The 25762-nt window shown below is 40.6% G+C and overlaps 1 protein-coding gene and 1 long non-coding RNA gene across 10 annotated transcripts in view; one reads left to right on the forward strand and one right to left on the reverse strand.

Annotated features, from left to right (window-relative positions):
• The first annotated feature begins 1501 nt into the window (after window positions 1-1501).
• Window positions 1502-25762, forward strand: part of LOC123390646 — a 33252-nt gene continuing 8991 nt past the window's right edge. Inside the window, exons 1-2 of one of the 2 annotated variants that reach the window (XR_006605191.1) lie at window positions 1502-1561; window positions 25041-25161. This is a non-coding gene — a long non-coding RNA (uncharacterized LOC123390646). Of the gene's footprint in view, window positions 1562-23859; window positions 25162-25762 lie in introns of those variants that run through there. The other variant, XR_006605190.1, reaches the window with a different exon arrangement.
• Window positions 16723-25762, reverse strand: part of FKBP5 (FKBP prolyl isomerase 5) — a 121765-nt gene continuing 112725 nt past the window's right edge. For 7 of the 8 annotated variants that reach the window (XM_004770694.3, XM_004770688.3, XM_004770690.3 and 4 more), the window contains 3 exons: window positions 21990-22175; window positions 19634-19873; window positions 16723-18947 (listed from right to left, as the gene is read on the reverse strand). In XM_004770694.3, the coding sequence (XP_004770751.1) occupies window positions 18843-18947; window positions 19634-19873; window positions 21990-22175 (531 nt within the window). In that variant the 3' untranslated portion in view covers window positions 16723-18842. Of the gene's footprint in view, window positions 18948-19633; window positions 19874-21989; window positions 22176-23504; window positions 23913-25242; window positions 25364-25762 lie in introns of those variants that run through there. The other variant, XM_045074767.1, reaches the window with a different exon arrangement.

Genomic DNA, 25762 nt, shown 5'->3' on the forward strand with positions numbered 1-25762 from the left:
GACTGGTGCAGCCTTGATGGAAAACAGGATGATGATGCCTCAAAACATTAAAAGTAGAATTACCATATGATCCAGCTGCTGGGTCTCTATTCAAAAGAACTGAAAGAGCATCACAAAGAGAGAGTTGCACACCCCTGTCCCTAGCGGCATCATGCACAATCGCCAAGAGGTGGAAGCAACAAAAGCATCCATTGGTGGATGAACAGACAAAACGTGGTCAAGACACACAATGGAGTATCATTCAGCCTTCAAAAGGAAGGAAATTCTGACGCTTGCTGCAACATGGAAGAAGCTGGAGAACATTGGGCTAAGTGAAATAAGCTAGACATGAAGAGATAAATGCTGCGTGATTCTGCGTGTATGGGGTATGTAGAGTAGTCAGATTTGTAGAAGCAGAAAGTGGATGGGAGGTTGCCAGGGCGTGGGGGAGAGGAACGGAGAGCTGTTGGCTGATGGGTATAGAGTTTGCGTGTGATGTGAAAAAGTTCTTGGTGCACCCGGATGGCTCAGTTGGTTAAGTGCCTGGCTCTTGATTTTGGCTCAAGTTGTGAACTCTGGGTCGTGAGATCGAACCCTGTGTGGGGCTCTGCATTGGGTGTGGAGCCTGATTCCCACCCCCCTCTCTCCCTCTCTCCCTCCCTGCAGTTTGCCTGCATACCTGCGCACGTGCTCTCAATCTCTCTCTAAAAAAAAAAGAAGGAAAATAGACCCAAGGGCATAGCTATTCCTTGCTCCTCAGACTTCTGCTTGGAGCACCTTTTAAGAGAAAGCCCTATGTCAAGATTAAGATTCTGCCAACAAGACAGGGCCTAGGGCAAGAGGGCTGGTGTGGCTCAGGGGGGCACTGGGAGTATTCCTCATCAGTGAGGGCACAGTTTGCAGCCCCGAGGCCAGGAGAGGAGCTTGGAAAGGGAATGGTGGTCAGCTTAGGGGAGCACAGCAGAAGGGCACATGCCTTTAGTGGGTCTGGCTGTCAGCTGTGGGGCGGGCCCTGGCTGTACTTGGCCTCTGCCGGGGCTCTGCATGAACAGGAGAGCTGGAGAGGCAGGATTAAGCTTCCCGCTCTTTCCCTCAGGTTTTGAAGGCACCAGTAGGGGATGCAGATGCTCTGCGGTGGTCCAGTCATCTGCATGCCTCATTTCCTCCTTGCGAGCTGCTCAAGCACAAGGGACCCTCTTTGCCCCTCATGGAATAGTACCCAGAAGGGCCATAAATGTTTGGGGACTGGTTGCTGGGCTGACAGGGGAGCCAGCGTGAGGGGGGTGGTCCTAGAACTATTTCTAAGGAAAACGCTGTTTTTTTCTTTCTTTTAAATACATCCATGTTGTTGTACAGCACCACCATCTATCTCATGCCTTTTTTTTTTTTTTTTTTTTTTTTTTTAGATCTTAAAAATTTTTTATTTATTTGACAGCACAGGCAGGGGGAGCATCAAGCAGAGGGAAAAGCAGACTCCCTGTGGAGCAGGGAACCTGATGACACCGGGCTCAATCCCAGGACCAGGATTGGGATGTGAGCCAAAGGCAGATGCTTCACCCACTGAGCCACCCAGGAGCTCCCCGTAAGTCATTTTATCTTGTAAATTGGAAACTCTAACACCCATTAACCAACAACTCCCCATCTCCCCTCGTCCCAGCCCTTGGCAACTACCGTTAACAATTTGTCTTTATGATTTTGATGACTCTAGATGTCTGCTGTAAGTAGAGTCATACAGTGTTTGTCTTTCTGTGACTGACTTATTTCCCTTCACATAATGTCCTCAAGTTTTATCCGCGCAGTAGCATAAGTCAGGATTTCCTTCCTTTGTTCAAGTTGAATCATATCCCATTGTAAGTATAGACCACATTTTGCTTTTCCATCCATTTACCAGTGGGTGCTTGGGTTGCTTCCATGTGTTTGCTCTTTTGAATAATGCTGCTCTGAACATGGGTGTATGAACATCTCTTCAAGATCCTGCTCTCAGTTCTTTTGAGGATATACCCAGAAGTGGGTTCGCCAGATCATAGGGTAGCTCCAGTTTTGCTGTTTTGAGGAATAATCATTCTGTTTTCCACAGTGGCCGCCCTGTTTTACATTCCCACCAACGATGTTTTCTATTCCCACCAGCAGTGGGAACATCCCCGCCAACCCTTGTGTTCCCTTGTTGTTTTCTTAAATTGCGGCCATCCTAATGGGTGTGAGGTGGTATCTGGTTGTTGTGATTCCTGTTTCCCTGGTGATCAGTGACGGTGAGCGTCTTTTCGTGCATCTCATGGCCATCTGTGTGTTATCTCTGAGGACAGGTCTGTTCAGATCCTTTGCCGGTTTGAGTCAGTTGTTTTTTTGTTGTCGTTGTTGTCGTGTTTTGGGAGTTCTCTACATAGTCTGGGTATTAATCCCTTACGGAGTTAGGATTTGCAAATATGTTCTCCTGTTCTGTGAGCCTTTCCACTCTATGAATAGTGTGGTTTTTTCCTTGATTTTTCTGCTCCCCAACCCCCTGCATTGAGATCTAATTAACACACAGCACCATGTACAGCTAATGACTTTCCCACATTGTGAAGTGATTGCCACAGTAAGTTTAGCTAACACCCATTATCTCATACAGAAAAAAAAAAAAAAATTCTCTTCCTTTTGATGAGAACTGTGAGGAAATACTCTTTTAACAACTTCTGAATAGACCGTACAGCCGTGGTACCTGCAGTCATCGCGTGGCACATTCCGTCCTGAGGACTGATTGATAGTTCTTTTTAAAAAAATTTGTTTATTTATTTATTTATTTGACAGACAGTGATCACAAGTAGTCAGAGAGGCAGGCAGGGAGAGAGAGGAGGAAGCAGGCTCTCTGCAGAGCAGGGAGCCTGATGTGGGGCTCCATCCCAGGACCCTGGGATCATGACCTCAGCTGAAGGCAGAGGTCTTAACTCACTGAGCCACGCAGGCGCCCCTTGATTGATCTTTCAATTGGAAATTCATACCTTGTGACCATTTTCATCCAGTTCCCCCGTCTCAGCTTCTGCTAACAACGAATCTGATCTCTTTTTCTAGTATTTGGTTTTTTGGTTTGTTTTTAAGATTCCACGTTAAGAGAGATTAGACAGTGTTTGTCTTTCTCTGACTTATTTCACTTTGCATAATCCTCTCAAGGTTCATCCACGTTGTCAGAATGGTAGGAGTTCCTTTTTCTAATGTCTGAATAATATTCCACTGTGTATATATATATACCATGATTTTTTTTGATGGATACTTAAGTTGTTTCCTTGTCTTGGCTAATGTAAATAATGCTGCAACGAACATGGGCGTACACATGTCTCTTTGATAGAGTGTTATTATTTCTATTTCTAGAGGTGATAGTGCTGGATCATATACTAGTTCTATTTTAAATGTTTTTGGGCAACCTCCTGTATTTTTTTCCATACTGGTTGCACCAATTTACAATTCCATCAAAACTATAAGAGAGTTCTCACTTCTCCAAATCTTTGCCAGTATTTGTTATCTCTTATCTTTTTAATGACAGCCATTCTAACAGGAGGGAGGTGATACCTCATTATGTTTTTGACTTAGATTTCCTTGATAGTTAGGAATATTGAGTACATTTTCTTGGTACTTGTTAGCTATTTGTATATCTTCCTTGAAAAACTGCCTATTCAGGTCCTTTGTTCATTTTTAATTGGATTATTTTTTGTTTGGGGGTTTTTGGTGTTTTTTTGTGTGTGGGTTTTTGTTGCTTTCCTATTGACTTGTGTGAGTTCCTTTAATGTTTTGGATATTAACCTTTTACTAGATAAATAATTTGCAAGTATTTTGTCTCATTCCACAGGTTACAGTTTCATTTTGTTGATAATTTCTTCTGCTGTGCAGAAGCTTTTTAGTTTGATGTAGTCCCACTTGTTGATTTTTCATTTGTTGCTTGTGCTTTAGGTGTCCTATCCAAAAAGTCATTGCCAACATCCATGTCAAGGGCCTTCTTTCTTTTTCTTATACATATACTTTTTTAAGAGTTTATTTATTTATTTGACAGAGATATCACAAGTAGGCAGAGCAGCAGGCAGAGAGAGGTGGGGAGGCAGGCTTCCTGCTGAGCAGAGAGCCCAATGCAGGGCTCCATCCCAGGACCCTTAGATCATGACCTGAGCCAAAGGCAGAGGCTTAACCCACTGAGCCACCCAGGTGGCCCGGACCTTCTTTCTTATGTTTTCTTACAAGAGATTTATGGTTTCTGATCTTACATTAAAGTCTTAATTCTTGTCGAGTTAATTTTTGTGAGTGCTGTGAGATAGGGGTCTAGGTTCACTCTTTTCCCTGGGAATATGTAATTTTATTGAAGAGACTGTGTTTTCTCCATTGAGTGTTCTTGGCTCCCTTGTCAAATATTAGTTGACTATATAATGCATGGATTTATTTCTGGACTCTTGATTCTGTCCCATTGGCATATGTGTGTATTTCATGCCAGTACCACGCTGTTTTGATTACTATAACTTTATAATATAATTCAAAATCCAGAAGTGTGATGTTCCAGCTTTGTTCTTCATGAGGATTTTTTGGCTACTGAAGGTCTTTTGTGGTTCCATATACATTTTAGGATTGTTATTTATACATTTATTAAAAAAGTGCTATTGGAATCTTGATAGAGATTGCATTCAATCTATAAATAACTTAGTATGGACATTTTAATAATATTAGTTTTCTTGAGAAACCATAATATTTTCATTCTAGTTCCTTAATAATTATAGTTACTTTTATTTTTTAATTGAAATGTAGTTGACATACAATATATTGGTTTCAGGTGTACAACATAATTATTTGACATTTATATACATTATGAAATGCTCAGCGCAATAAGTATGGATACCATCTGTCACCATGCAAAGTTATTACAGTATCACTGACTGTATTTGCTATGCTTTTAATTCCTGGGACTTACTTATTTCATAGCTAATTTCATAATTAATTTATCATAACTATTTCATAATTAATTTCTTTATCTATTTTGCCCATCCGTCCCACACCCTACCCCTCCAGCAACCATCAGCTCTCTGAATTTGAGTCTGTTTCTGTTTTTTCTTTTTGTTAGTTTTGGGTTTTTTTAATTCTACATATAAGTGAAATCATATGGTATTTGCCTTTCTTTGTCTGACTTATTTCATTTAGAATTATACTTTTTGGGTCCATCCAGGTTGTCACAAATGGCAAATTTCATTTTTTATAGTTGAGTAAGATTCCATTGTATATACACACACACACACACACACACATAGTATATATATATACATTGTGTATACACATATACACACATATATACATGGTATATATATACATACATATACACACATGTGTGTTTTTATACATATATACATTGTGTGTGTGTCTATAGAGATATATATACACACACACTTCTTTATTCATTCATCTCTCAGTGGACACTTAGGCTGCTTCCATATCTTAGGTATTGTAGATAATCCTGCAGTACACATAGGGGTGCATATGTCTCTTTGGATTGGTGTTTTTGTTTGAGTAAATACCCAGAAGCAGAAATACTGAATTATATGATAATTTTGTTTTTAATTTTTTGAGGAAACACCATACTGTTTTCCTTTTTAAAATTTTTTTAAATTTTTAAATTGCTTTTTAAAATATTTTATTTGACAGACAGAGATCACAAGTAGGCAGAGAGGTAGGTAGGGGCAGGGGGCTGCGCAGAGAGCCTGATGGGGGGCTTGATCCCAGGACCCTGCGATCATGATCTAAGCCGAAGGCAGAGGCTTTAACCCACTGAGCCACCCAGGTGCCCCCACCATACTGTTTTTTTAGTGGCTGCACCAATTTATATACCCACCAACAGTGAAAGAAGATTCCCTTTTCTCCACATTTTTGCCAGCACCTGTTATTTTTTTTATTGTTTTGATACTAGCCATTCTGACAGGTGTGAGCTGAGAGCTCATTGTGATTTTAATTTGCATTTCCCTGGACCGTCAGTGATGTTGAGTATCTTTTCATGTGTATATCTTCTTGGTAATTTGTATGCCATTTTGGGAATATGGCTATTAGTCCATTTTTAATTTAAAAAAATATTTTATTTATTTGAGAGAGAGCGATAGAGAGAGAACGAACAACAGCAGGGAGCCTGACCTAGGAGTTATGATCCCAGGACTCTGGGATCATAACTTGAGCCAAAGGCAGATGCTTAACCAACTGAGCCACTCAGGTGCCCCCATTTTTATATTGAATTGATTTTTTTGTTGAGTTGTAGGAGTTCTTTACATATTTTGGATATTAACACCTTATCAGATATGACATTTGCAAATTCTCTTCCTATTCAGTAGGTTGCTTTTGTTTTGTTGATGGTTTCCGCCCCTGTGCAAAAGCTTTTTAGTTTGATGTAAGCCCAATTATTTATTTTTGCTTTTGCTGTCTTTGCTGGAGAAGACAGATCCAAAAGAATATTGCTAAGACTGATGTCAAAGAGTTTACTGCTGGGGCACGTGGGTAGCTCTGTTGGTTAAACCTCCAACTCTTGGTTTCAGCTCAAATCACAATTGATCTGAGTGACTTGAGATCAAGCCCCCATTCTGGGGCCGTGCTCAGAGGGGTCTGCTTCTTTCCCTCTCCTTCTGTCCCCTCCATTGCTTGTTCTCTCTCAAATAAATTAATCTAAAAAAAAGTTTCCTGGGGACGCCTGGGTGGCTCAGTTGGTTGGACGACTGCCTTCGGCTCAGGTCATGATCCTGGAGTCCCGGGATCGAGTCCCGCATCGGACTCCCAGCTCCATGGGGAGTCTGCTTCTCTCTCTGACCTTCTCCTCGTTCATGCTCTCTCTCACTATCTCTCTCTCAAGTAAATAAATAAAATCTTAAAAAAAAAAAAGTTTACTGCCTATGTTTTCTGGTTTTTTTTTTTTTTTTTTAGTTTTATGGTTTCAGGTTTTATATTAATCCATTTCAAGCTTATTATTGTATATAATGTAAGAAAGTGGTATAATTTCATTCTTTTGCATGTAGCTATCAGGTTTTCCTGTCACCATTTACTGAAAAACTCTTTTCCCCATTGTATATGCATGCCTCCTTTGTCATAGATTAATTATCCATAGAAACGTGGGTTTCTCTCTTCTGTTCCATTGATATATGTGTCTTGTTTTTATGTCAGTACCATACAGTTTGGGTGACTATAACTACATTGTAGTATAGTTTGAAATCTGGGATGTGATACATGTAGCCTTATTTTTTCTCAAGATTGCTTTGACTATTTAGGGTCTCTTTTGGTTCCATACAAATTTTAGGATTGTTATTTTTACTTCTGTAAATAAATGCCTGTGGAATCTTGATGGGGATTGCATTGACTCTAGATGGCTTAGATAGTGTGGACATTTTAATGATGCTAATCCTTCCAATCTATGAACCCAGGATACCTTTCCATTTATTTGTATCTTCTTCAATTTCTTTTCTTAACATCGTACAGTTTTCAGTGTAGAGATCTTCTATCTCCTTGATTAAATTTATTCCTAAGTATTTAGTGGTTTTGATGCTATTGTAAAGGAGATTGCTTTCATTTTTCTTCATTTTTAATTTAAATTCAATTAACATATAGTGTATTATTAGTTTCAGAGGTAGAATTTAGTGATTCATCGGTTGCATGTAATACCCAGTGCTCATTCCATCAAGTGTCCTCCTTAATACCTGTCCCCCAATTACCCCATCCCCCACCAACTTCCCCTCCAGCAACCCTGTTTGTTCCCTGTAGTTGAGTCTCTTATGGTTTGTTTCTCTGTTTTCATCTTATTTTATTTTTCCTTCCCTTCCCCTATGTTCATCTGTTTTGTTTCTTAAATCCCACCTATGAGTGAAACCATATAGGATTTGTCTTTCTCAGACTGACTTATTTCAGTTAGCATAATACCTCTAGTTCCATCCATGTTGCAAATGGCAAGATTCTTATTCTTTTCATTGGCTGAGTAATATACCAGTATATATAATAATGTGTATTATACATTAATATAATTATATATATAAATATAAATATAAACATATATATATATCTCTTCTTTATCCATTAATCTTTCAGTGGATACCTGGATTCCTTTCTTATTAAGATAATTTGTTGTTAGTGTATAAAACTATTGATTTTTTTATGTTAATCTTGTGTCCTGCAACTTTACGGAATTTGTTCATTAGATCTAACAGTTTTTGGTGGAGTCTCAGTGGTTTTTTACACATAAAATCATGCCATCTGCAAACAGAGGCAATTTTCCTTTTTTTAAAAAAAATTTTATTTATTTGAGAGAGAGCATATGAGCCTGAGGGAGGGGCAGAGGGAGAAGGACAAGCAAACTCCATGCTGCACAAGGAGCCTGTCATGGGGCTTGACCCCAGGACCCCGGGATCTCGACCTGAGCTGAAGGCAGATGCTTAATGGACTGAGCTGCTCAGGCGCTCCCTTTTTTTCTTTTTCTTGAGTGATTGCCTTAGCCGGAACTTCCAATACTGTGTTGGATAAGAGTGGTGAGAGTGGGAATTCTGTCTTGTACTTGATCGTAAAGAAAAAGCAATCAATGTTTCACTATTGAGTATGATTAGCTATGGGTTTGTCATATATGGCTTTTTATTATGTTGAAGTACTTTACTCCTATACCTAAGTTATAGAGTTTATCATGAATGGATGCTGAATTTTTTCAAATGCTTTTTCTGTTTATCATTTTATTAATGTGGTATATGATATTGATTTGTGTATGTTGAACCACTCTTGAATTCCCAGAATAAATTCCACTTGATTATAGTGAATGATATTTTAATGTGCTGCTTAATTTGATTTGCTAATATTGTTTTGAATATTTTTAGGTCTATGTTCATTCATCAGGCATATTGCCTATAGTTTTCTTTTCTTGTAGTAGACAATAATGCTGGCTTTGTAAAATGAATTTGGGACTGTTCTTTCCTCTTTTTTTCTTTTTTAAGACTTTGAAGGATTGGTGATAATTTTTCTTAAATTTTTGGTAGAATTCATCAGTGAAGTCATGTGGCCCTGGTCTTTTCTTTAATTGGGAAATTTTTAATTACTGAGCAATTTCCTTACTAGTAATTGATTGGTTCAGGTTTTCTATTTCTTCTTGATTCGGTTTTAGCAGATTGTATACTTCTAAGAAATACTCATTTCTTCTAGGTTGTCCAATTTGTTGGCCTAAAATTTGTCATAATAATTTCCTATGATCCCTTGTATTTCTGTAGAATTGGTAGTAATATCCTCATGTTTCCTTCTGATATTTGTAGTTTGAATCTTCTCTCCTTTTTAAAGACTTAGCTACCTGAATGTTTGTCAACTCTATTATATTTAAAAATAAGTTAAGTTTTGGGGCGCCTGGGTGGCTCAGTGGGTTAATCCTCTGCCTTTGGCTCGGGTCCTGATCTCAGGGTCCTGGGATCAAGCCCCACATTGGGCTCTCTGCTCAGCAGGGAGCCTGCTTCCTCCTCTCTGCCTCCTCTCTGCCTGTGTCTCTGCCTACTTGTGATCTCTGTCTGTCAAATAAATAAATAAATAAAACCTTAAAAAAAACCTCTCAACCCCATTTATAAAAAAAAAACAACAAGTTTTGGTTTCATTGATTTGTATTTTTTCTATTGTCTATTTCATTTAACCCTGCTATCATCTTTATTTTCCTCCTCTGCTAGCTTTGGCTTTAGTTTGCTCCTTTGCTCTTGCTCCTTAAAGTTGGGTTTTGGATTCAGGATCTTTGTTTTTTGAGTACCACATTTGTTGTAAAAGTGTGTTTTTTTCCCCCCATTTTTGTGAATTCCCCAGTTTTCCTTTTTATTGACTTTTTAAAGAGATTTTTTATTTGTTTGAAAGGGGACTTGCGAGTAGATGCATGAGTGGCAGGTGGGGAGGTGGGAAGGGGAGAGGCAGAGGGAGAAGCAGGCCCCCCGGCGAACAGGGAGACCAATGTGGGGCCGGATCCCAGGACCCCAGTACCATGACCTGAGCCGAAGGGAGACATGTAACTGACGGAGCTACCCAGGGGCCCCTTGTTATTGATTTCTAAATTTACCCCATTTTGATCAGAAAAGGTATTTTTTATGACATTTATCTTTTAAAATCTATTGAGACTTAATTTGTGGCCAAACATGTAGTCTATCCTGGAGAATGTTCCATGTACACTTGAGAGGAATTCATATCCTTTTGTTCAGTGGATTCTGTATGTATGTGTTAGCTCTAGATGGTTTATTGTGTTAAGTCCTTTATTTCCTTATTTTTTGTCTGGTTGTTCTATCCATTCTTGTGAGTGGGGTATTGAACTCTTTAACTGTTATTATAGAAGAGTATTTCTCTCCAATTGTTTTTACTTCACATATTTTGATGGTCTCTCATTAGGCACAAAACTTCTATAGTTGTTATACCTTTTAAAAAAAAAGATTTAATTATTTATTTTAGAGAGAGTGAGAGTGGGGGGAGGGGCAAAAGGAGAGGGATAATCCTCAAGCAGGATCCCTGTTGAGCATGGAACCCGATGTGGGGCTAGATCCCACAACCCTGAAATCATGACCTGAGCCGAAATCAAGAGTCGGATGCTTAAGCCACTGAGTTGTTCAGGTGTCCTTAGTTGTTATATCTTAATGCATTGAAACTTTTATATAATGTCCTTCTGTCTCTTAAAATCTTTTTGAAGTCCTTTTGTCTAGTGTTAGTATAATCCTTTTGTTGTCTTTTGGTTTTTATTTGCATGGAATATAGTTTTCCATCCTTTCATTTTCAACCTATTTTTGTTTTTGAATTTCAAGTTAGTTCCTTGTTGGCAGCATATAGTTGCATCATGTGTTTTCATCCATTCTGCCAGTCCCTATCTTTTGCTGGAATTTAATTCATTTCCATTTAAAGTGATTCCTAATAAGGATGGACTTACTCATCATTGTGCTATTTGTTTTCTATATGCCTTATAGCTTTCCTTTTATTTCTTGCATCCCTGTTTTCTTTTATGCTTTTTCTTATTGAAGAGATTTATTTATTTTAGAGAGAGAAAGAGAGAAAGAACAGAGGATGAGTAAGGGGGAGGAGGAAAGAATCTCAAGCAGACCCTGTGCTGAGCATGGAGCCCCATGGGGGGCTTGATCTGGGATCCTGAGTTCATAACCTGAGCTGCAACGAGTCAGACACCCAACCAACTAAGCCGCCCTGACACCTCCATTTTTTTTCTTTTTATGGTGAATTGTTTGAATTTCTGACTTCCTCTTTTGTATATTCTATAGCTATCTTCCTTTTGGTTACTGTGGTGATTATATTAACAAAGTTATTATATTCTAACTTGAATGTATAGCAGCTTAACTTCAGTAACATATAAAAATTACTCCATTAGAGCTCTGTCCCCAACATTAATTAAATTAAAATTACAGTTTTATACATTGTGTGCCCAAATACATAAAATACTCATTTAAGTGTATTAGTCTCCTAAATTATGTGGAAAACAAGATTTGGAGTTACATACCAAAGTTACAGTAATACAACCTTTTACATTACTAATTGTTTTCCTTCTTTAAACGTATTATTCTCTTAAATCATGTAGAAAACAAAAAGTGCTGTCACTAACCCTTGTTAAAATAATAATAGCTTTTAAGTATATTTACCTTTGTTTATTTTTTTAAAAGATTTTATTTATTTATTTGACAAAGAGAGATCACAAGTAGGCAGAGAGAGAGAGAGGAAGAGAAGCAGGCTTCCCACTAAGCAGAGCGCCCGATGCGGGGCTTGATTTCGGGACCCTGGGATCATGACCTGAGCTGAAGGCAGTGGCTTAACCCACAGAGCCACCCAGGCACCCAGTATATTTACCTTTAATGAGACCTATATTTCTCATGGCTTCAGGATATTATCTAGTGTCCTTTCATTTCTCCTTGCTGGTATTCTGAGCATCTCTTTTGGGACTGGTCTCAGTGATCACCAGCTCCCCTAGCTTTTATCTGTGAATATCTCAACTTCTCTGTTTTTGAAAGACAGTTTTGCCAGACAGGACCCTTCATTGACTTTTTTCTTCTTTGCCCACTGGAATATATTGGCCAACTATCTCCTAGCCTCCAAATTTTCTGACGAGAAATCTGCAGATAATCTTTTGAGTCTCCCTTCTATGTGATAATTTGCTTCTCTTGCTGTTTTCAAGATTTGTTCTTTGTTTTTTGCTTTTGGAAGTATGATTATAATGTGTCTAGTGGTGGGTCCTTTTGAGTTCATCTAATTTGGAAGTTGTTGAACTTTATGGATTTTTATGTTCATGTGTTGCACTAGATTTAGGAAGTTTTCCTCTAAGTTTAGGAAGTCAGGATTTCTTTTACAGTTCTCCCCCCCCCCCACCTTTCTCTCTCTTTCCTTCTAGGACTCCCATGGTATGAATGTTGGTCAGCCTGATGGTCTCCCACAGGTCGATTATACTCCATCTGCTTTTTTCAATTCTTTTTCTTTCTGCCCCTCAGTCTGGACCATTTCCACAGTCCTGTCTTTAAAGTTTGCGAATTCTCTTCTGCTGGCTCAGCTCTGCCTTTGAATCTATCTAGTGAGTTTTTCATGTCTATTATTGTGCTTTGCTCAAAAAATTTGTTTCCTCTTTATTGATATTTCTATTTTTATTTACACAATTTTCTTGACTTTCTCTATATCTTCAATTTTTTGAGCATCTTGAAGATTGTTTTAAAGTTTTTGTGTAATATACCTTCCATCCTTTTTCAGGACAGATTCTGTTTTTGTTTTTTTTCCTTTGAATGGGCTGCACTTTCCTGTTTCTTTGTATGCCTTGTGGTTTTAACACTAGCATTTGAATCTAATGATGTGGTATTAAGTCTAGAAATCAGTTTCTCCCCCTTCCCCAGTGTTTGCTGCTTGTTACTGGTTTTAATTGTTGTAGGCTGTCTCTGTGCTGAGGAACAAACTGAGCGGCAAATGTAATGTCTTTTTTAAGGTCTTTCCTGAGCCCTTTCCTAGCCATGTACTGTCACTTGCTAATTACCCCCAATATGCACACTTGTTTCTGAATGTTCTAGTCTTTAATGGCTCAAAAGGGGAAAATGTGAAAAATGAAGAGGGGTGGGCAAAAAGGTTGCTGACCCTTTAAATCTCCCTGGAAGTCACTTTCACCAGAGTGGGAAGAGCTTGCAACAACAGGGGTAGGTTAAATGACGCTACCCACCTTTGTACCTCAGTGAACAGAAGCAGCCATCAGGAGAATGTGATCCCCAATTTTCAGGGGCAGAGTGCTTTTTGCTGTGGGAGCTGCTCCAGAAAAACCTGCAGAGCTTCCTGCCGGGCTGGGGTGGCAGATGGGTAAACTGCTATGGTGCTAAGACTTGAAATTGAGTGAAACTGACTGCAACTTACCATCCATGCCTTCCTTGGGAAGTTGCCTTTGGTCTTCAACAGACCCCAGAGTTGCAAAATAGTTATATTAGATTCTGCCAGTGCAACTGTTGTGGAGGTACGGAGAGATTTCTGGTGCGTCCTCCTCTGTGGTCTTTCCAGAATCTTCCTCCCTGATCTATTCAGGGTTAACTCTATGAGTTATCTGTATGACTGGAGGCAGATTTAAAATCAGCATAGCCTGAATACACAGATCCATTTTGCAGTTATGCCCCACCCCCTCTACTCAAGTTGCTGCTGGTTCACCATCTCAAGGATTTTAACACCAAAATCAGGTTGTAGGAATTGCTAGAAAACCACATGGTTCTGGCTTCCACATTATCAAGACAAGTAAAGGAATAAAGGTGTGAGATCGAGGTGTGGGACTGCTGTATGAGAAAGGACAGGAAACCAATTTATTGAGCATCTACTGTGTACTAGATTGGTGATGGTGTACTAGGTACTGAGACAGTGAGGAGTCAAGGAATAAGTGAGTTCCTGGATCCCTCAGTGGTGGTCACATGAGTATTAACTGTATGTCCAGGCTATGTCAGACTTTGGTGTCTGTAGAGGGTGAGAGTATACATGTAGGCTTAAATTTTTAGACTGAAGAGATCAGGAATTTTCAGTGGGAAAAGATGGCTGTGAGCAGATATCAGATAAGTTAGCAGAGCAGCTAGAATTGGACATGACATCCCCCCAAACCAATCATTGGCTCATTGTTCTTCCCACCTTATCTCCTTGGTCAAAAGCTTTAAGGAGATAAAGGTGCAGGTCCTCCAAGTAGGAATATTTAAGTGTCTGCTCATAATGAGCAGAGTCGAAAGGAAAACCTTTGCATTTTCTTTGCTTCAGTCAGACTCCAAGGTGGTGGGTTGTGTTCTAATACCCAGAGTAGAAGATCTGAAAAAGAACCTAAACACCAAAATTCCTTCTCTCAACCCAGAGTATTTTCCTTTTTTTAAAATGGTTTACACAGAGTTTTATTCAGGGTAACTTACTACAGTGGTGGGTTGGAGGAAGGATGTTCCGTGGTGGCTGTATAGTTGTTCTCTGCAAGATCCAGACCTTACCCCACAGATTTTAGGGTAGGGGGACAAGCTGAAGGTCACTGTAGCGAGACCAGGGGGTTCACATGCACCTCAAAGGGTGTACATGGACCTAACTACAGCTAACTTTTGATCAGATCTTGTGGCACCACCTGTGCATCAGAAAGGAACAGATAACGATCTCCAACAGATTCACGGGAGGCCAAAAGAAGCCCCCCCCCCCACACCCATCACCTTTGATGGGCATTTCTAAGGGATGTATGAACCTCCGAGACCCAGAACACACAGCCCCAAGAGAGGTTTCTGAGCAAAGGTGAACATGAGGGAGGGCCAAAGATGAAGTCAGTATTGTCAGCACTCCTATACTGTATCACTGAAAATATTTGTAAAGTATCATTTTACTAACTGTAGAATACACCACTGATGTAATGCTTCATTATACTTAACCAATCCCCTTTTATGTATATTTACTTCCTATTACTATCTTGGGACTAAATCTTTGCATACATCTTAAGTTATTTCCTTAAATTACTGCAGAGTTTCTGGAGCTGGGTAGAGTATTTTATCCATATACTTAGATTTATAAAAGAACTGCAAAGATGGCACGGAAAGTTCTTGAATGCCCTTCCACCAGCTTTGCCAGAGCTTCTTTAAAAAGCAAAACATACCTATCCTTTACATACTAGTGCATTTCCCCTATTTTCACTCCAAAGTTTAATTATGAGGCCTATGGCTCTGCTGCCATTTCAGGTTTACCAAATGCTTGAGGATTTTAAAGAACTACCAACAGCTCATTCCAGTGGTCAGGACATCCCGCAGACTAGAAAAAGACTTACTTTGGAATTCTGAGAGCCCATCAGTTGACCTGGATGACTGTGGGTGGCCGCTTCATCATTCTGGGCCCTCCCCCACTTGGTTCTCCAAGAGCCTTGAGGAATCCCTGTATAGGGTACTATGCTCCAGTTGTCCCATCTGTAGGTAGTGGTTAGCCCCAAAGGGATGCTAACAAAGGTCCTCCTGGGAGTTACTCTCTGCAGTGTCCCTTTTCTGCAATGTATTGCTAAGGTCACACGTGTACCTGATGTGCAGTTATCGATTGAGATAAATTATGCAAAGAGCAGTGATGAAATTATTGAATTATTGAATTGAAATTATTGAAAATTACTTTCTTAGTATTTGTCCCTACCCCCCACTCCGAATGTCAGCCAAGTAGGAGAAAAATATGTAAGAAAGCGCTGAATGACGGTCCCTGAAAACTTTCTCAAGCCATGAAAGAATGTCCCTTTATGTACAATTTTGCCAGTCATTGCTATTCAAACACATAAGCGGCCAATTGATGGAAATAATATACAGCTAGGTCAGGGAATTTGGAGCTTTGGGATTTTGACTAAACAGCTCAAATTCAATGTATTTTGTCACAAATGTTGGCGGGTCCCCCAGCGTTGCAGTCTGAGAGAATACATCCCAGTGCACTGTGCTTAAGAAGGCTGAGCAAGTGTGGACAAAGGTCTTCACTGATACTCCTCCTGGTCTGGAATGGACACAGGCTGCCTTGAATCACCCAGGTCACAAACTTACAGCTGGGAAACTTTCTCTGGCTATCCTAAATAACCCTACTATGATCGCTATTTGCTTAGCAAACACATGCAAATAAAGGGAATTATTTCATTCCCAGGTAACTTAGCAGCAGAGGGGTAGGAGTCGAATTCAACCTGGAGATGAAGGAAGGAATTCTGAGAGACTCAAAGGTAGCGGCCGGAGCCCACCAGGGCCCTGCGCAGGTGCCAGCGGTAAGAACCACTAGAGGCAGGCTCGCTACCAGCCCACAGCTGTGTCGCCTTTCGTTTGCAGTCTAGGTGGGCTCTCCTTAGGACTTCAGGGTATGTAACTATGAGTATCTGATGAAATATGCCACTTAAGGAAGAGGAAACACATGCTGCACCCAGAATATCCCTGCCACGTGTTCATGTTTTACATAGGGCACGATGAAGCCTCTTCGTTTCCCAAACTGAACCTGCCTTACACAATCAGTTAACGTAGTGGAATAATCTACCAGCAGACGAGAAAACAAATTCCTCTTGTTTTTCTGGTGGTTGGGTTCATTTGAACAAAGATGCATCACTCCTTTAGCCCGATGCTGAGTTCCAGGTCGGCCTCAGAGCGAGGAGGACCACACTGTCTCCAGCCAATTTTCTGAGGTCGCATTTCTTCAGCTTGGCCCACACTAGTTTTCCAACCAAAACAAATTTGCCTGAGGACTATTTAAACAAAACCCAAGAATAATGGGAAATCACATTTGGTTGTTTGAGGAACACAAAAAAGTGCATCTGAATGATTTTTTTTAAACAAGTTTTTAATTCATCATATGCTGCCTCAGCGCTCCAAATGCAGTCTGAAAGATGGTTCAAAGACATCTGCTGGTTTCCAGACAAATTGAGATTACTGAATTTGATAACAAGAATATACGAAGTTTCTTTTTTTTGAGTGGTGATGGGCACCTCACCAACCTTTGCTCAGAACCACCCGCACACCCCAGCTCTCCCCTGCCACGAAGTGACCCATAATACACACCCAGGAGTCAACTGGCTGGGATAATCTAAGATTTGGAATCATTTTTGGGTTGTTACCTGCAAAAAGCTAACTGGCCTTTTTAGGATCAAATCTCAGTATTGGCCTCACTGGAGTCCTGCTTTAGTCAACAGAGCTACAAATACTAAGGAGTCAAGCAAACAAAGCAAAATTGACTTCTGCTTGTCATGTTTACTTGGTGAGACTGGGGCTTTTTAAAGAAATCTTATGAAAAAAGACAAGAATGAAAAATTAAAAGGATTCTAGTTGTCAAAGGAGAAACAATTCAATTTTCATTTGTTCTATGGAGAAGAAAACTGGTATAAATGGAAAGGATTTTATTTTTAGATTTCGATGTGGGTCCTAACCTAACAGGTGAAGTGTTTTGCTAAAACCACCATTAAAGTAAAAACTAGTAATTGCCAGTGTTCTTTAGGATTTTACCAAGTGAGATGTTCCAGGTTGGAGCTACTGTTTCCTTCGGTTGCAAATGTGGGCCTACAAGTGCTTCTCAGGCCGCAGGGAGAGAAAGCCACGCTCAGTCTCGCTTACCCGTGAGGACCAAGACTCCACTATGTGTATGTATTTTAAGACTTGCCCTGATTCCATGCTGTGGGACTGGAGCTTTTAGGTGAGATGTGTCTGCATGGGAAGCGGTTTTCAATTCTTTTTCACAACTCACACCAGAACAAAGAAGCCATCGGCAGGGAAAGAAAGCTACTGCGTGCCAAACCTGTGAGGAGAACCCTTAATGTACAAGAATACCACCTTCTTTTTTCAACTCCACAGATACTGTTTTTAAAAAATCAAGCTACTTAGTAGTAAAAAGTCAAAAAAAATTTTTTTTGCATGATAGAGGAGTGTAAGTAAAGTTTCATAAACCAGTATACATGTTTATGAGCTGGTAATTTTTAAAGACAAAAAAAAAAATTAAAAAGCTGCGTGGATCCTAAATGGATATGTAAATGAATCCACCCCAGGTCAGAGATATTTTAAGAACAGATCTTCAAATCTTAATAGCAAGGGTTAGAATGGTAATAGGAAACGGAGCAGCAGCAATGCTGGCTGGCAGTACTGTACTCAACATTACATCCTACAAGGGACAGAGGAGGGGAAAAAGCACAATTCTGGCATCTCAGAACTTAATCGACTGCAGGGGAAGCTAATCTAGAAACTCCCTCTGCTCATTATCATTGCTGAAGAATGTTTTGGGAAGGACAGACTCCCTCCTCCAGGGCCAGGCTGGGTGCAGAGAGTCCCACTCTCCCAAGCAGGCTGGCTTAGTGAGGGGGGAGTTCGGCTAAGTCAGCAAGCAAGTGACTGCTGAGATTCTGGCTTTTGAGTCTGGTGCTGCCGAGGACCTGAGGGAATTCCAGACCCCTCTCCCCATGGGTTCTATTGGATAAAAATGCTAGCACTTCAGTCAATTAAAAAACAAAACCTCCTCCTCCTCTCCCCCACCCAACGGTAGGAAAGGAGAAAGTCATGAAACATTTATTTTTAGGTTTCTGCAGTGCTATTAAAGTTCAATCAGATGGAACAGATAGCCTCAAATTGTTAGGATTATCTCAAGGGACCCTGAATTAGATATTGAAAGTTGACAGAAACTGAAATGAGCTGGACTTAGCTGCTGGCTCAATCTCGCCACACCAAGTCATTTCCATTTTGTTCCACCTGGAGTGGTCCCATGCCACCCCCTCAAGGAGAGCACTGGGCAGCAGCAGGGTGGCTGTTTTCTGGGAAGCTACTGGTTTTGCCATTTGCTTCCAGACTCACACAGACTCTAACAAACTTTACATTAAACACTGCTTAGTCCTGAGTTGGGTGAAAGCCCATGGAGGAGGGGGCCAAGTTCATTAGGGCTCTTCCCTCCTTTGCGTGGGGTCATACGTGGCCTCCAGCTTTTTCTTCCATCACTTGACTTTCTGTTTCCTTTTCATTGGTGACCCCTTCTAAGGTCTTCTTGCCCATGGCTTTACTGGCCTCTTCCTGAGGAAGAAATAAGAAATCAAAAGAACTGAAACATTCAAATAATTCCCGGCTCCTGCTGACTGCTGGCCTGGCCTCAGACAGCAGGAGAGCATGGCGCATACTGCGCCAGGCCTGCCTGGGTGGCTAAGTCAGGGCAGTGCTGCCAGCAGTTACGAGGGGGTAGCTTTCACTTTTCTTTGGTGAACGTGCCTGGCTTGGTGGAGGGAGGAGCGAGTGCCGTGACTAGAGGGCAGGGGAGGGGAGGATGAGCTCAGGACCAGAATACAACTTGGCTGGAGAGGGCGCTGACAATGTAAAGGGTATGATGGTGGGGCTTCCCCATGGTGGCCAATTTCCTGGGAATATGGGAAGTCTCAACAAAGAAGCATTATCCGAAAAAATACTTGATGTGTTTGCTTTTTAAGCAAACTTTAGTACATCTCCAAGGAACTTCCTTTTCTCCTCTCTTCCATGGACATGTCAGTGCCTCACAACTGTGTATGTCTGGTGAGCAGAATAGCCTGTTCTACTTCTGGATCCAAACCAGCCTCAGATCGGGTCAGAAATCATTCTGTCCACTCTTGTGCCTCTCGGGTTGTCTACCTGCCTGTGTACCCTATGCTTAACCTTCTTGACACAAAAATCAAAGGGGCAAGGTCAGTTTTTGACATACCCGAAGGCAAGGGGGTTCTGTCTATACATACCTTCGCATCCTGCTCTGCAAACTTCTTGAACATGTTGGCGTATATCCTGCGGTCCCGCTCATTGTGCTCCTTAGCCTTTTTCTGGCACATGGAGATCTGTAGTCGTGCGGCCTTATTCTGGGGATTAACTTCCAGCACTTTTTCGAAGTCACCCTTGGCTGACTCAAACTCGTTCATGAGCAGCTGGGCTTCCCCCCTCCTGTACAAGCCCTTCTCATTGGCACTGTCTAGTCCAAGGGCCTAGGGACAGATGGTCTACATTTTAGAAAGCATGAATATAATTTGTGGACATTTCAAAGAAGTTCAGTATTTAAATGACTTACCAAAGCTTTCTGGCCAAGGGGACTAAAAAAAGTGTATTAAAGAGATAAGACTCAAGGTAACTAAATAATGTTGATCAAAATACAACTAACTATACACCCAAATGGACTTCTGTATTTAATGCAATTTCTATAATGATCCCAAGGGGACTTGGGAGGGGCCTCTGTAGAAGTTCATTTTAAAATTCAGTGGAAGAAGTAAATGCCCAAAATGGCAGAGAAAATTTTGGGGAAAAAAAAATAGGAGGGGACTGACCTACCACAAGGGGAAAAACCATTATGAAACCACTGAAATTAAAAGTTTGATTGCTAGTCTATGTGCAAACAGTTCCATGGAACAGAACGAAGCATTCAGAAACAGATTCCTGTGTAAGTATATTAAAAGATTTAAGAGGGACAAAGGTGGGAATGTAAATCAGTAGGGAAAGGATTAACTTGGCAATAAATGGAGCTGAGACTGGCTATAAACATGGAAAATAAGAATTAAATTTTTACCTCATATCAAAACACGAAAGATTCTAGGCCAAATACACTTACATGCAATCTCCCCCATCAAAATATAATAGTTATTTTTTTAATCAGTTTTTTAAAAAGCACACCTAGTTAGAGTAGGTTTTGCAAGTACTTAACAGCATTATTTTTATCATCTTAGGGTGGGGGAGAACTATCTAGTTAGAAAGTAAAAGATCTGACAGATATTAAAATATTAACACTATACTTACAAGCGAGGAGAACAAGGTTCCTACTGGCAGGCAAAGGGTTAACAGTAATAATGTACAGACTGCCTCAATCAATATAAATCAGACAAATAATCTAGTTGAAGCATATGAACATGCAATTCACAGAAGAAATGCAAATGACTAATAATGAAAAGATGTATGATTTCATTAGTAACCAAAAATAAAAACGAAAACAAGAATTTTTTTTGTTGCCAATAATAATGAGAAAAAACCACATGGATAATATTCAATAATCCCAGGTTTTGGCTCTGTATTTCCATACCTGGAAATTGAGCCTGTAGAAACAATCCCAGAAGTATATGGAAGTGGCCTGTGTACATCCTCTATGGAAGCAGCTCCAAGTCTATCATATGTTAAGTCTTGAAATGCTTAAGTTAAGTCTGTTCTTATTACATTGAACCTGAGGAGTTCTTATATCCAATATCAAATACCACAGATTTAAGAAAAGTCATAGATTGTAAGAATTTTAACTTTTTTTTTTCTTCTTCTAAAGTAGGCTTCATGCCCAGTGTGGAGCCCAATGTGGGGCTTGAAATTAGGACCCTGAGATCATGACCAGAGCCGAGAGCAAGAGTTGGATGCTTAACTCCCTGAGCCACCCAGGCACCCCAATTTTAACAAAACTACTCATAACATATTATAGTCTATGCATCAGAAAAGCCTCACTGTGTGGTGTCTGGGTGGCTCAGTCAGTTAAGCATCTGATTGTTGATTTTGGCTCAGGCCATGATCTCAGGGTTGTGGGATGGAGCCCGTGTCAGGCTCCTTGCTCAATGGGGAGTCCGCTGGAGATTCTCCCTCTGCCTCTCCCCTCCCCCACTCTCTTGCGTGCGTGTGCACACTCTTTCCCTCTAAAAGAAATAAATCTTAAAAAGAAAAATCTGAATGCAATCGCAATCTGAGTTTCCCAATTCATAATGAGAAACAAATAATCCCAAGTAAACAAGTGTATATAAGAAAGCAAAATGAGGGCGCCTGGGTGGCTCAGTGGGTTGAGCCGCTGCCTTTGGCTCAGGTCATGATCTCAGGGTCCTGGGATCGAGGCCCGCATCGGGCTCTCTGCTCAGCGGGGAGCCTGCTTCCCTCTCTCTCTCTCTCTCTCTCTGCCTGCCTCTCTGTCTACTTGTGATCTCTCTCTGTCAAATAAATAAAATCTTTAAAAAAAAAAAAAAAAAAAAAAAAAAAAGAAAGCAAAATGAAAAGCCCTCCACCCCTTGGCTTAGAAAAAGTAAAAGATGACCAAGTATGAAGATGGAGAAAAAGATCTGGAATATCTACATGCACATCACTCGTTACCTTATCACAGCATTCCACAGCTTTGGTGTATTCTCGAAGCTTCAGGTAGCACATGGCCAGGTTCAGGAAGGCAGCAAGCAGAAATGACTCAGAAGCTTTAGACTCCTTTTCTGATAAGCCATATTCCATCTCTAGCCAGGACACGATCTTCCCATATTGAATCACTGCCTGCATGTACTTGCCTCCCTAGGAGAAAAAAAGCTAGGGATTATTTCTTGTAAAGACTCTGGAGGGGATACCCAAGAACTGTAAGCTCAGGCCTCCCCGAGACAACCAAATCCTCCAAATGAAACAATCCCCTCATACTAACCATGATATTTGATCCGTTCTTTCTGCTCTTAGGAGACGGCCATGCAGGCCCCCTTTCCCATTCTCTCTGCAGTGCCAGTGGCCTCTGAGCTGGTTGAGGACAGTGCACTCTACAATGCTGTTTGTTCTCCAGCAAGTACCATCTCATCCTTTTCCGAGGGGACAGTTCTTCCAGCAGGAGGGCGTCAAGGCTTTGGGTGACATTCTTTGGTGCTAGTGCTTATCACACTTTCATAAGGCTGGTGAGTAGTTTTAGACTCTATCACTAGTTTACTTGAAGGGGAAGTTACCTTTCCCTTTTCTCCTGATGATCAGCACTCCACAGTAGAGACTACGTGCTGGTAAGTGCCAGTCACAAATACAGAAAACCTTAGTTATCTAAACCAGGAGTTGCCAAACTTTTTCTGTAAAGGGGATAATAAATATTTTAGGCTTTGCAGGCCAAACAGTCTCTGTTGCAACTCGGTCAACAGTAGTGCAAAAGTAGTCACAGACAATATGTAAATATGTTTGATCCCTGAACACAGGGCTTTGGGCTGTGACTCCCCGTGTAGTTGAAAATCTGTGTAGAACTTATTTTAAATGATTTAATTACTTATCATTTTATTACATTTTTTTATCATGACAAGGGTACTCTTTCATTCCCCTCACCTGTTTCACCCGTCCCCTCACCTAGCTCCCCTCTAGTAACGGTCAGTTTGTGCTCTGTAGTTAAGTCTGTTTCTTGGTTGGTCTTCACACCCCTGCCCTTTTCTCATGTGCTCTGTTTCTTAAATTCCACATGAGTGAAATCATCCGGTGTTTTGTCTTTCTCTGACTTATTTCACTTAGCATCATATTCTCTATCTGCATCCGTGTCATTGCAAATGGCAAGATTTCATTCTTTTTATGGCTGAATAATATTCTACTATATATTTACTCTGTATCTTATCTATCATGTACTGATAGACACTTGGGTCCATATCTTGGCTATTATAAATAATGCTGCAATACACATAGGGGTGCCTGTATCCCTTTGAATTACTGTTTTTGTGTGGGTAAACACCTACTAGTGTGATTACTGGATCACAGGACAGTTCTACTTTTAACTTTCCAGGAACCTCCAAACTGTTTTCCACAGTGGCTGTACCAGTTTGCATTCCCACTAACAGTACAAGGAGGTTCCCCTTTCTCCGCATCCTCGCCAATAGTTGTTGCTTCTTGTGTTGTTGATTTTAGCCATTCTAATAGGTGTGAGGTGATATCTGATTGTGGTTTTCATTTGCATTTCCCTGATGATGAGTGTTTATATAATTGTGACTTCCCCCAAACTTTACTCATAGTCTACTGTTGACTGGAAGTTTTATTGATAACAGACAACTGAGCAACACATTTTACCTGTTATTTGTATTATATATGGTATTCTTACAATAAATATTAAAACAAAATGTTATTCAGAAAACCATAAAAGAAAATACATTTATGATACTGTACTGCATTTATCGAAAAAAGTCCGTATATAATTGGACTGGTGTAGTTCAAAGCCATGTTGCTCAAGGGTTGCTTGTAAGTGTATGTGGCTGTGTCCTAGTAGAATGTTACTTCCTAAAACGATGTAGTCTGCTGACCTCTGATCTACAGACAATGGAAATACACATAGTTGAACAGCATACAACATAAATAACTAAGACACAAATCACATAGATGTCAGCCGGCGAACTCATGAGAAAAATCTCCTACCGTATTTTTGCTCTTACCTGATTGGTAGAAAATTAACAATTATGAATAACAACTGTGTAGTTAATTTGTGTGAATTAATTATATATATGCTCCATGCAAGAAATTATGGGGCCAGGACAATGTGTTTATTGCCATTTTAGGATGAAAGAAGTGACAGCTGGTAAATACACAAATAAAAGGGGAGTACAGGTGAGGAATCTCCTCTGAAGGATTTGACTATAAGCCTGAAAGCAGATGACACATCCTACCAGGTGGCAGAATTGTCGCCAGATCCCTGAAGTCTGACCCATGAGCAGTGTTAAGATCATGTTGCTAGGACTTACCACAGTCAAAGCAGTGTATATACCTCAATGTAGAGGTTTTTCCCCATACGCCAAAGGTCACCCAAAGACTAAGAAGAGAGAAACCCGGAGCAAATCTACGAGAATGTTCCAGTTACAAAAGACTTCAAGTGTCTGGTACAAGAAACGAGCTCCACTCGTAGAAAGAAGCCCTGATGCTGATTTTTGGTGATGAGGATGGGGCAGACCAGTTCCAAGTGGAAGGTCTAAGTCCGAAATAAAGGAAGGCTACATGCCCCACTGAACATCCCACTTCACAGGTGACCTGTTTAGGGAACAGAAGACTTATAGCACCCACAGGTTCTGCGATAGAAGGGCAGTGCGAAAAAATTCTGAAGAGTTTTGAAGGAACGCGTACTAAAATCAAAGTTTATTATCCTCTCGGCCTCAGACATTTGTGATACGGTTATTTATAAGAAAATGAAATCCAGGCCCTTTTATAACAAATGCTGAAATTTTTGAGAAAATTATATTATGCATGCTATGGACTGAACTGTGTGTCTCCTGTGCCCCTGATTCACAGGGTGAAGGCCTATCTCTAATATGATGGTATCTGGAGATGGGGCCTTTGGCAAGTAATCAGGTTTCAGTGGGATCGAGGATGGGGGCCCTCATGATGTACTTAATCCCGTTGCAAGAGACACCACAGAACTTCCTTCCTCGCTTTCTCCCCTGCCGCTAGCACCTAGGAGAGTTCATTCAGGACACAGCAAGCAGGCAGCCATCTGGAACCCAAAGAGAGCACGCTCACAAGACACCAACCCTGCTGGCACCTTGATCTTAGACTTCCAGTCTCCAGAAATGTAAGTAAACTCCTGTTCTTTATATCACCCAGTCTAGAAGATATTGTTATGGCAGCCCAAGGTAATAAAGACAACACTTACATTTTATCAGAGCCTGAGGTCCACTACTTTTTGAGGCACTACAGAGAAGAAAGTCCTCCTGAGTTTCAGGGTTTGTCATTTCTTTCTTTCTCTGTCTTTTCTCTTGCTGGATGGGGAGCAACTGAGGATAGGAATCATGTCTTATCCCTTTGGAATATCCAAAGATACTTAGCACAAAGAAGCCCTAGTAAAGATCTGAAGAAATAGTAAGGTCAAAGATAGAACTATGCAATCAAAACTTTCTCTATCATGGGGAGCAAAAAATGGAGAAGTGCATAGAAATGAAAGGTATCATTTTATTTAGATTAGTAAGGAGGACAGGTATTTTCTCTGTTCTGCCAGTTGCTTCTTTCTTGTCCTCCTCAAATGTACCTGTTACCTTTTCTTTTTATCTCCTAATGTATTATCATAGAGAAAGAAAAAAGCCAGGGAGGACAATGACTCAGATCTTATAATAATGGTAGGTTCTGGGGTACCTGGGTGGCTCAGTCGGTTAAGCACCTGCCTTTGCTCAGCCTGT

Source organism: Mustela putorius, unplaced genomic scaffold (assembly GCF_011764305.1).
Source record: "Mustela putorius furo isolate JIRA1106 unplaced genomic scaffold, ASM1176430v1.1 tig00000135_pilon_pilon_pilon, whole genome shotgun sequence".
Lineage (NCBI taxonomy): Eukaryota > Metazoa > Chordata > Mammalia > Carnivora > Mustelidae > Mustela > Mustela putorius.